This window comes from Mus pahari, chromosome 10 (assembly GCF_900095145.1).
Source record: "Mus pahari chromosome 10, PAHARI_EIJ_v1.1, whole genome shotgun sequence".
In the NCBI taxonomy this organism is placed as follows: domain Eukaryota; kingdom Metazoa; phylum Chordata; class Mammalia; order Rodentia; family Muridae; genus Mus; species Mus pahari.
The window spans coordinates 107,314,303-107,324,266 of record NC_034599.1 but is presented as its reverse complement, the minus strand read 5'-3'; the positions used below and the strand labels follow the sequence as shown (position 1 = coordinate 107,324,266).

General features: G+C 47.3%; 1 protein-coding gene across 1 annotated transcript in view; it reads right to left on the bottom strand.

Annotated features, from left to right (window-relative positions):
- Susd5 (sushi domain containing 5) overlaps positions 1 to 5,979 on the bottom strand; it is a 43,102-nt gene extending 37,123 nt beyond the window's left edge. The window contains exon 1 of the mRNA XM_021207300.2: positions 5,447 to 5,979. Within this exon, the coding sequence (XP_021062959.1) occupies positions 5,447 to 5,546 (100 nt within the window). The 5' untranslated portion in view covers positions 5,547 to 5,979. The remainder of the gene's footprint in view (positions 1 to 5,446) is intronic.
- Positions 5,980 to 9,964: the final 3,985 nt, after the last annotated feature.

The window sequence follows — 9,964 nt, the reverse complement described above, 5'->3', positions numbered from 1 at the left end:
TGAAGCCTGTCTGTCTATGGATGTGTGTCCACTAAAGAGCTTGGGGCACATTGTGTGTGTGTGTGTGTGTGTGTGTGTGTGTGTGTGTGTGTGTGAGACCATGAATGGAGGGAGAGGTGGGAACTCAGCCTGAAAGCAAGGGAGAGGAGTTTCCATGGGAAAAAAACAAAACATGACCACCAGCAGCCACCCGGAGGGACAAGGGCATGACTGGAAGCCCTACTCAGTTCCAGATTGCTGTGCTGACCAACAGTTTAGATCGGTCATTCTCAACCTGTGGGTCTTGACCACCTTGGGGCAGAGTGACCCTTTCACAGGGGTCGACTAAGACCATTGGAAAATGCAGAGATTTACTTTATGGTTCATAACAGTAGCAATGTTACAGTTATGAAGTAGCAATGAAAATACTTTTATGGTTGGGGTCACCAAAACATGGAGGAAGGGGCGCAGCATCGGACAGGTTGAGAAACACTGATTTAGATGCAATGAGTTTCCCCACCCCCATGATGTTTTCATTAATCCTTTGACTTTCATACAACATATTTTGATGGTAGCCATCCCCCTTCCCCACCCCCTCTCAGCTCCTCCCAGGCCCTCCCCCACCTCCTGCCCATTCAACTTCCTGTCTCTCAGCACTCTGAGTCCCGTTTGTATTGGCTGACTGGCAAAGCCCCTGACCTGGCTGTTGTGCCAGGTGTCACTTCCTTGAAGAAACTGGCTTTCCCTCTCCTAGCAACAGTCAAATGCCAGTATTTCCTCGGCTAGGGGTGAAACTTTTGTGCCTACCTCTTCTCTCCAATCCGAGATTTTGTCTGGGGTGAGCTTGTATCGACCTTGTGTGGGGTCAGAACTGTTGTGAGTTCATGAGTATCTGGTCTGTTGTGTTTGGGAAACACTCTTGCCTTGAAGTCCCCTCCCCCACCTCTGACTCCTGCAGTCTTGTCTGCCTTGTCTTCCACAGAAATCCCTGAGCCTTAACGACCATTTTTCTTTCAAAAACAAAAGAAAGGTAGGGCAGTGGTGGTGCACACCTTCAATACCAGCACCTGGGAGGCAGAGAGAATGGTGGATCTCTGAGTTCAAGGCCAGCCTGGTCTACAGAGTGAGTTCCAGGACAGCCAGAGCTACATAGTGAAATACTGCCTTGAAAAATAAACAAAAACGAAAACAAAAAATAAAAAATAAAGAAGAAAAGCCAAAAGAACAACCAAAATCTTTGCAAAATTGGCCCAATTTTGAATATTCCTTTATTTCCTCAAGACATTAAATCATGTTGGGGCTGATCACTATTCTGGGCTGCTAACCCTAGTGACCTGACTTCTAATCCCTTAAACCCACCTTGGTCACCGCCTGAGAGAACCAACTCCCACCTTTGTCCTCCGCCACCCCCCCATGTGCTTTCACGTTCCCTCCACACAAAATGAGATTTAAGAATGTAGTAACATTTCTAAAAAATTATTTTGAATCTTCCCACAAGAAAAACTCAAACCCAAAGACTTCACTACCAAAGCAAACATCAAGAAACTAAAATCATATTTTACAGAGCCCCAAATCCTTTTAGATGAGAGAGAAGGGAGCCACCTTCCCACTTATGAGGGACGAAGCAGACCATGACCCTAATGCCTGCCGCCAAATCCCAGTGTCTCCACTCCGCAGCATCTTTATTTTAAATCTCCTCAGTGACAGAAGCTGGCGCTGTGTTCACCAAGCTGACCACAGCTCTCCTGTTGTGTTTTGTTCCTTTATTTGGTTGGTTTGGTTTGGTTTAATTTTTTTTTTTTTTTCCAAGACAAGGTTTCTCTGTATAGCCCTGGCTGTCCTGCAACTCACTCTGTAGACCAGGCTGGCCTCGAACTCAGAGATTCGCCTGCCTCTGCCTCTCCAATGCTGGGATTAAAGGCGTGCGCCACTACGCCTGGGTACCTCTGGGCACTTTTAAGGTTCCCCGATAAAAGAACCCATTTCTCTTCATCGTTCTGCCTTTGTCAGCAAGGACATTACCTGGTATGCAGTAGTTACTCTGTAGACTTGAACTATATTAATGAGTCTTCTGAATTCATTACCCACAGTTCATTTAAATTTAGTTAATATGAAGGGTTTTTTTTTTTTCTCTCCTCATTTCAAAAATCAAAAAGTAAGTTTTAGGAAATAACTCATCGGGTAAAGGGCTTACTGCCCTAACCTGACGACTTCAGTTCAATCCCCAGCTCCCACAGGGGCAGGCAAAATGGCTCAGGAGGTAAGGAAGCTTGCCTCATGAATCTGACAACCTGAGTTTGATCCTTGAACTTCAGTAAATGTAGAAAGAGAGAAATGACTCCCAAAAGTTGTCTTTGCCCTCCACTTGTGAATGTGGCTGGTGCCCCACTCCCCAATAACATAAACTCTGAGTATGGCTACCCATGCCTGGAATCCCAGCACTGGGGAGGTGGAGACAGGGGAATGCCTGGGACTTGATGACAAGTTTGTTCGAGGTTCATTGAGAGACCCTGTCTCAAAAAACAAGGTGAAGAGGCCAGCACTGCTCAGTGATGAAGAGCACAAACTGCTGTTGCAGAGGACCAGAGTTTAGGTCCCAGCACCCACACAGGGTAGCTTACAACACTTGGAACGCCACCCCTGGGGAATCCCACCTCACCAGTGTCAGAAGGCACCTACACACACACACACACACACACACACACACACACACACTATAATTACAAATAATAAAAAATAAAAATATTTCTAACTCCCCCCCAAACTAGAAGGATTAAGGAAGACACTTGGTGCCGACTACTGGACACCACAAGAAGTGTACATGCACAACCTGTACACACACACACACACACACACACACACACACAGAGAGAAAACAAAGTAAAATGCAGAAATACTGTGGTCCCTTACTTTGTATATGTGAGACATGTTGGATCAGTCACACATTTACCAAATGTTTTTGTTTAAATTTTAATTTTTTAAAATTTATTTTATGTATATAAGTACACTGTCACTGTCTTCAGACACACCAGAGGAGGGCATCGAATCCCATTACAGATGGTTGTGAGCCACCATGTAGTTACCGGGAATTGAACTCAGGACTTCTGGAAGAGCAGTCAGTGCTTTAACCGCTGAGCCATCTCACCAGACCTTAAATTCTATTTTTTTTTTTTTTTTTAAGAGACTGAGGTTTTGCCGGGCGTGGTGGCGCACGCCTTTAATCCCAGCACTCGGGAAGCAGAGGCAGGCGGATTTCTGAGTTCGAGGCCAGCCTGGTCTACAAAGTGAGTTCCAGGACAGCCAGGGCTATACAGAGAAACCCTGTCTTAAAAAAAAAAAAAAAAAAAAAAAAGAGAGAGAGAGAGACTGAGGGTTTTTTTTTTTGTCCAAATCTCTTCAAATATCTATAATAACGATTCTTTGCTAAATAGTCAATCTCCCTCATCCTTGCGTAGACTCAGATAAGTAGGTGTGTGGAAGGCCAGTAAGCACAGACCCAGGGAGGAATCTGTTCACAGTATGCTTTACGACTCTTCCATAGCTCCACTATACAACGGAGGGCTTAGCATGCGGAGTTTTCTTAAAATGAAGTGTGCTCATAATTCTCCATAGGTCGAGCGGAGAGAGGAAAAAGGAAGGTGTGGCGGGCGGGGGTGGGGTGGGGTGATGGGAACGGGAAGCATTTCCAGCAAGGACAAACATTCGCTGGGCTCCCCAGTCTCTCCTTGCTCAATGACAATCCTGCCTTCTATTTTCTCTGCCCCTCCCCAAGCCAGAGAGGCACAAAACTTTGGTCTTCATCCATGTGGCATTCTGCTTAAGCGTTCATAATGGGGTGAAACTCGATAAAACATCATGGAAAGAGATTCTGGTCGAAGAAATTAAAATTGGAACAAAAGTAGACATTGTTCAAAAGTTACAACCCCAATTCTTCAACGTGCATTCTTTAAAAATCAGTTTAATTTTCATAACTCAACATCAGGCCGGAAATCCCAAAGCATTACCAATGGACATACTGCAAAGGGGTTCCATGCGGCAGTAATGGAATGTTCTAGAATTAGATGTACAAACATTGTACAACAAAATAAAACCGCAGGTCTGCATTTTTAAATGGTAATTTTTATGAGGCATATCTAGATTTCTAAAAGCGATCTTTATTTATTTATTTTAAAAATTTGGGGCCGAGGCTATGGCTCAGTGGCAGGATATTTCTACAGCATTGCCACATAAATTAATTGGTAACTAATTAGGAGTCATTAACAACCTTCAGAGTTAAAAATGTTCTCTCTTAATGCTTAAAGCCATGGCCAGGGCGAGCATGACACATATAATCCTGGCACCCGTAGTGTCTGTGGAGTGAGTGTCCCCTCACTGTTTTCTCAAGCACCAGGGGTTTCTTTCCCTGATCTTCAGCTTCATCTCTTATGCTTTACCAAATTAAAATAGCTATATTTCAATCTATGCAAAGCTTCCTAAATCAGCCGAGGGCTTTTCTCCCCTATTGGTCGAGGTTGTCCTAAGGGTGGACTTCCTAGAACCGCTTGCTCGCTCGGAGGCTGAGGACAGCAGGCTCCCTTCACATCCTCCAGTTCAGAGGGGTTTTGTTTCGACGTCTAAACACAGCTGAATTCGCTTTTCAAACGGAAATTGTATTGACACAGGGCTCTAATCCCACCAGTTTCAGGCAAGTATCAAAAGCCGAATTCAAGGGCCAGCGAGATGGCTCAGTGGTAAGGGTGCTTGCTGCCAAGCCTGATGACCCGAATTCCATCCCAGGGACCCGCGTAGTGCACCGGGAAGGAGTGAATCCATGTTGTCCTCTGACTTCCACACTCATACGATGACAAACATGCGTGTAAACACCCTTTCCCCGAATTTGTAAAATTAAAACTGAATTCGGATTTTAAAAACAAAGTAAAGCACAAGCACAGAATAAATACCAAATGTTTAAAAATGTTAAAGCTGAGTTCGGCTTCAATAGGACAAAGTGGGTCAACATCATCTGGCCGCTGCCTGGTTTTCCACCTCCTGTCCCAAGGCATCCACCCTTACCTGGCAGCTCGGCTCCCGCCGTGCTGTTTGTTTTTAAACCTTATGTCCCATGTTCCCCCAAACCCCCAAGCGCCTCAGTTGAAGCTGTGTCCTCTACCCGAGACACCCTGATTTCCTTTTGGCCCAGGGCATTGATCCCCACTCAAGATCTTCCTGGACAACTCGCAGATTTTCTAACCACAGCCTCGGGGAGGGGCACCCACTTAATAGACGCTAAGAAAAGGAGGAAGATGAAAAATCAGTCCCAGCAGGGGAAGTTCGAGGGCAGCCAAGACGTGACTCTAGAGCTCTCGCGGGTGGGGGTGGGGGGGCAGGAGGTGGCGGGGAAGGGCCCGGGCCGGTGATGCTGGGACGCAGAGTGGCCAGTCCCAGACAGCATCTCCGCCCGATTGGCCTCCGGGCTGCGGACACTCACCCTCGGCGCGCACGGGGGGCGGCTGCAGAGCCAGCAGGAGCAGCACGGCGCAGAGCGCAGGCAGGCTGCCGGGCGCCGGCCATAGTGGCTCCGCGCTCATGGTGGAGGCGTCCGCGGGCTGAGCGCGTCCAGAGAGGTCCGGGGGATGCTGGTACCGCGGCAGAGATGCTACGGGAGTCGCAGCCGGAGCGCTGGGACCCGCGAACTCCCGGGGGTCTCGGTGGCGCCACCCAGGCGGCTGCTGTCCGGCTCCGCCTTCGCGCCGGGCACCTGGGAGCTGTGGTGCCAAAAGGGGCTGCGCCCGGGGCCTGGAGGGCGGGCAGTGGGTACCCCCGAGGGGGAGGACCGTCGCCACGCTGGGTTGACTGGGCACGGGCTTATAGACAGAACCTTCTTTAAACGAACCGTTTTTTAAATGAAGATGGAAAGCTGCTGATTTGCTAGCCTAGGTCTTCAGGGCAGCGAACTCCTCCATCCTATTAGGAAAAGGCCATCTTGGGACTGGAGATGTGGCTCAGTTGGCAGAGGGCTTGCCTGGCAGGCGCGGAGCCTGAGTTCTATTCTCCAGCACCGCAGAGAACCGGGCGTGGTGGTAATCGCTGATAATCTCAACACACTAGAAGGATTTCCTTCAAAGGCATTTCCTACATCACCTCAGAGCTCCTAAACATCTTTATCACTCAGCTCTTGGTGACCTCCAGAGCGCGTAGAATTCCTAGGTTTGGAGAGTGGTTGGTCTGAGAAGCTGCACTTTTAAGCTTCATAAGACACTTATCAACCCCAAGGTTGGTTCTCCCCCCCCCCCCCACAGAAGATCCTTTCAGGGTCCTGCCTCTCCAGCAGCGGCTCCCTGGAGAGCACATAAACCCAGCTCTCTCTTGCCTGGCCTGGTGGTCAATGTCCCTGTAATCCTGGCATTCTGGAGTCTAAGGCAGGGGAATTGCTACCAGTTCCAGGCCAGTATGGGCTACATAGCAAGACCCTGCCTCAATTACTCAGTCAATAGAGAATAATAGCACTGTTAAGATTAGTACAGCAGTCTTTCTGTGCAGTTTGTAAATCCCCTTCATATTAATGTACACAGCCAGTAAATGGGTGTCATGTGCCCTTAACATGGCTGCCCATGTGCTAGATGACAACAATCCCATAGTTTGTCCTTTTGAAAAGTCCTGTTTAGGGAAGCCAAATGCTGAAGGGTGAGCAGGAGTTTGGTGCTAAACCATGAGTAATTGTCTGCAGTTAGTGAGCTAGGACACAGCTGTGGAAGGACCTGGCTTCTCCCAGTACTTTCTGGGATTTGAACCACATCAGGCATAAGACAGACATCATTTCCCAGCTCACATTATTTTCATGAGCCAAAGCTAGTCTGGAACTCACTCTTTAGCCCAGGTTAACCTCACACTCACATCCCTCCCGCCTACACCCCCACAGATAGTGCCTCAATAGCCCAAGGCATCACACAACTTTCAATTATGTGTGTGTGTGTGTGTGTGTGTGTGTGTGAGAGAGAGAGAGAGAGAGAGAGAGAGAGAGAGGAGAGAAACTCAGGACATAAGATTAGAAGGCAAGTGCCTCTAACAACTCAAACCATCTTGCTAGCCCCCACATAACTTTCAGATTACACTAAAAGGACAGCACCTCTCCTCCGAAGCAACCAGCACGGATGAATTCCTTTAGGTGGTTAAGTTTCCCATTTCAAATGTGGATATTTGAGGGTGTTGATGGAGTGAGGGCTGAGCACCATTCCCGTGTAAGTATAAATGAATTTACCCAGCTACTTTCAGCTTAGCAGTTGGCAAGACAACCTAGGGGTGAGATCTCACATGTCTGGGCTGGAGGAGACACTGAAAGTTGCCTGCCAGAATGCCAGGAGACCCATCGACGGTAGTGCCTGCTAACATCATAGAAGTCATCTTGAAACTCACTACCTAACCCTGATGGCATGTTAAACATTATCTTTGCTCAGGTCTGTCTTGGCCTGTCCTCCTCTGGGGAAATGGTATGTTCTAGAGGTATAATTTGTGCAGGCACGGGGGAAAACTGTCCAGCTGTCTCCCATGAGAGTACGTTTGCCCTCCTGTCCCAGAAAGCGCTGTGGCGTCTATACAGAAGAAACAAAAATGGACATCCACAGAAAGATTTGTTCAGAACTGCTCATAGTTCCCTCATTTGCGCCAATCAGGGGCAGCTTGGGCATCATCAGTGGATGAACAGCGTGACACATGGTGACGTGCTCTAGTGGAATAGAACACCAGCTGGCAAGGAGAAGATCAAAGCAGGTTGCAAAGGGCTAGACACTTACCCAGTGTACATGAAACCCCAGGTTCAACCGCAATGTGGGCATCTGTGGGATGTGGGTACGAGCCTTCCATCCCAGCATCTTCAGATGCAGAGGCAGGAGGTTCAAGGGTCAGAAGTTCAAGGTCATTCTTAGCTATATCAAGTGCAGTCTGAGCCTACAAAATATATCATTAGGCCAGCAAAAAGTCCCAAATGGGGTTGGTGAGATGACTCAGCGGTTAAGAGCACTGACTGCTGCTCTGAGGGTCCTGAGTTCAATTCCCAGCAACCACATGATGGTTCACAACCATCTGTACAGCTAGCTACAGCGTACTCATAAATAAATAAATAAATAAATAAATAAATAAATAAATAAATGTCTCAAACATAGAAGGCTCTTGCCCAGGAGTCTCTGACCTGATTCAGTCTCTGCAGCCTGCACAGTGGAAGGAGAGAACCAACTCCTTTGTGTGGCACTCTGACCTCCACATTCAAATTGGAGAAAACACATCCACACATCCACAAATAAACCAATGCTAAAAACACACACACCAAAATAAATAAATAAATAAATAAACCAAATATGAAGAAAAGGAAGCCAGATGTAAAAAGGTTTGCCCATATGATTCCATTTTAATGAAATTTGATTCAAAAAGTGAAGAAAAAACAAAAACAGCCAGGTATGGGGTAGCTCACCTTTAATACGGGTATTTGGGAGGCAGAGACAGGAGGGGCTCTGTGTAGCCCAGCCTGGTCTACATAGTGAGCTCTAGGATAGCCATGGCTACATAGTGCGACCCTGTCTCAAAAATACATATGTATATACATACATGCATACACACATATACACACACACATACATACATACATGCATACATACATATTTTTTAAAGGAAAATGAAGTCAGAGATGAGAAAGCCTGTTGTACTGAGTGGATACTTCGTGCGATGGCTCCATCACCTCCAGAGGGAGGAAGGATCCTAAGAGTCAAGGACTTAGGAAGCCCCAATCTTCAGAAACTTAAACAAACTAGGGAACTTTTCGAAAGTTCCAGGGTCCTGCTCCAAGGTTCTGTAAGCAGCGCAGTTGTTAAGGGAGAGAAGTCTCCCTGGTGGAGCTGCCTGCAGGCTGAGCCGGAACCTCAGGGTTGTCACTCAAGCTGGGGCGGGCCTTTCAGGGACGCAGCTGAGCTTGGGTTTCACATGCTCCAGGGAATAACCCGAACAAACTCAGCTGGCTCACCCAGCTAGATTTGGGCCGGACTTTTTCTTTAATCTGTCGATAGTGTTCAATCTCAGGTGACTAGACGTCTGTTCCTGTCTCCCCAGGAAAGCCTCCACACTACCAGCCACACAGAGTTGCCCAAAGGGACAGGAACACAAGTCTGAAGTATGTCCCCTCTCCGGAGAACGATGATGATGATCAGGTGAGTGTGGACATTTTTCAAAGCCCACAGTATTATACATTTGAAGCATAGGTTGTGTTCATCGAATAGTTTTATTCCATAAGTAATTGATTAACTACTTTAAAACTAATAAATTCATACTGGATGGTGGTGGGGCACGCCTTGAAGGAATCTCTGAGGTTGAGGCTAGCCTGGTCTAGAGTTCCAGGCCAGCCTGGTCTACAGAGCAAGTTCAGGACAGCCAGGGCTACACAGAGAAACCCTGTAATAATAAACATAATAAACATAATACTAAACATCATCATCATAAATTTAAGTTACTTATCAGAGGGGCAAAAATATTTAATGAAAAGACCACACACTGAGATGTGGGTGGGGTTAAGAGATGCTTAAGTTCCGGGGTGGAGCAACTGGGCCTGGGAGGGGAGGTTGGGATGTTATCAAGTCAGGCAAGAAACAGAGCCATAGTCTGGGAAATTACTTAATGGGAAAAGAGAATGTGTGAACAGGAGAACCCAGGCTCAGTTCCCCAGCACCCACAAAACATCTGGGCACAGCCCCTGTAGTCCAGTGCTGTTGGGGCAGAGAGGCAGATCCTGGGCATGCGCACTGGGCAGCCGTTGCGTTGGCCTCTCAGGTTTCTCCAAGAGACCCTATTCTAGTTTGCTTTTCTTTTTTGCTGAAATAAAACACTGATCAAAAGAAACCTGGAAGCAAGTCACTGTGTCAGAGACATGACATCACACTTACAACTGCCCTGGTGGGGGTGGGGCTGGTTGTGGCTTTTTTTTTTTTTTTCCGTTTGGGGGTTTTGGCTGTTTCTTTTTTCTTTT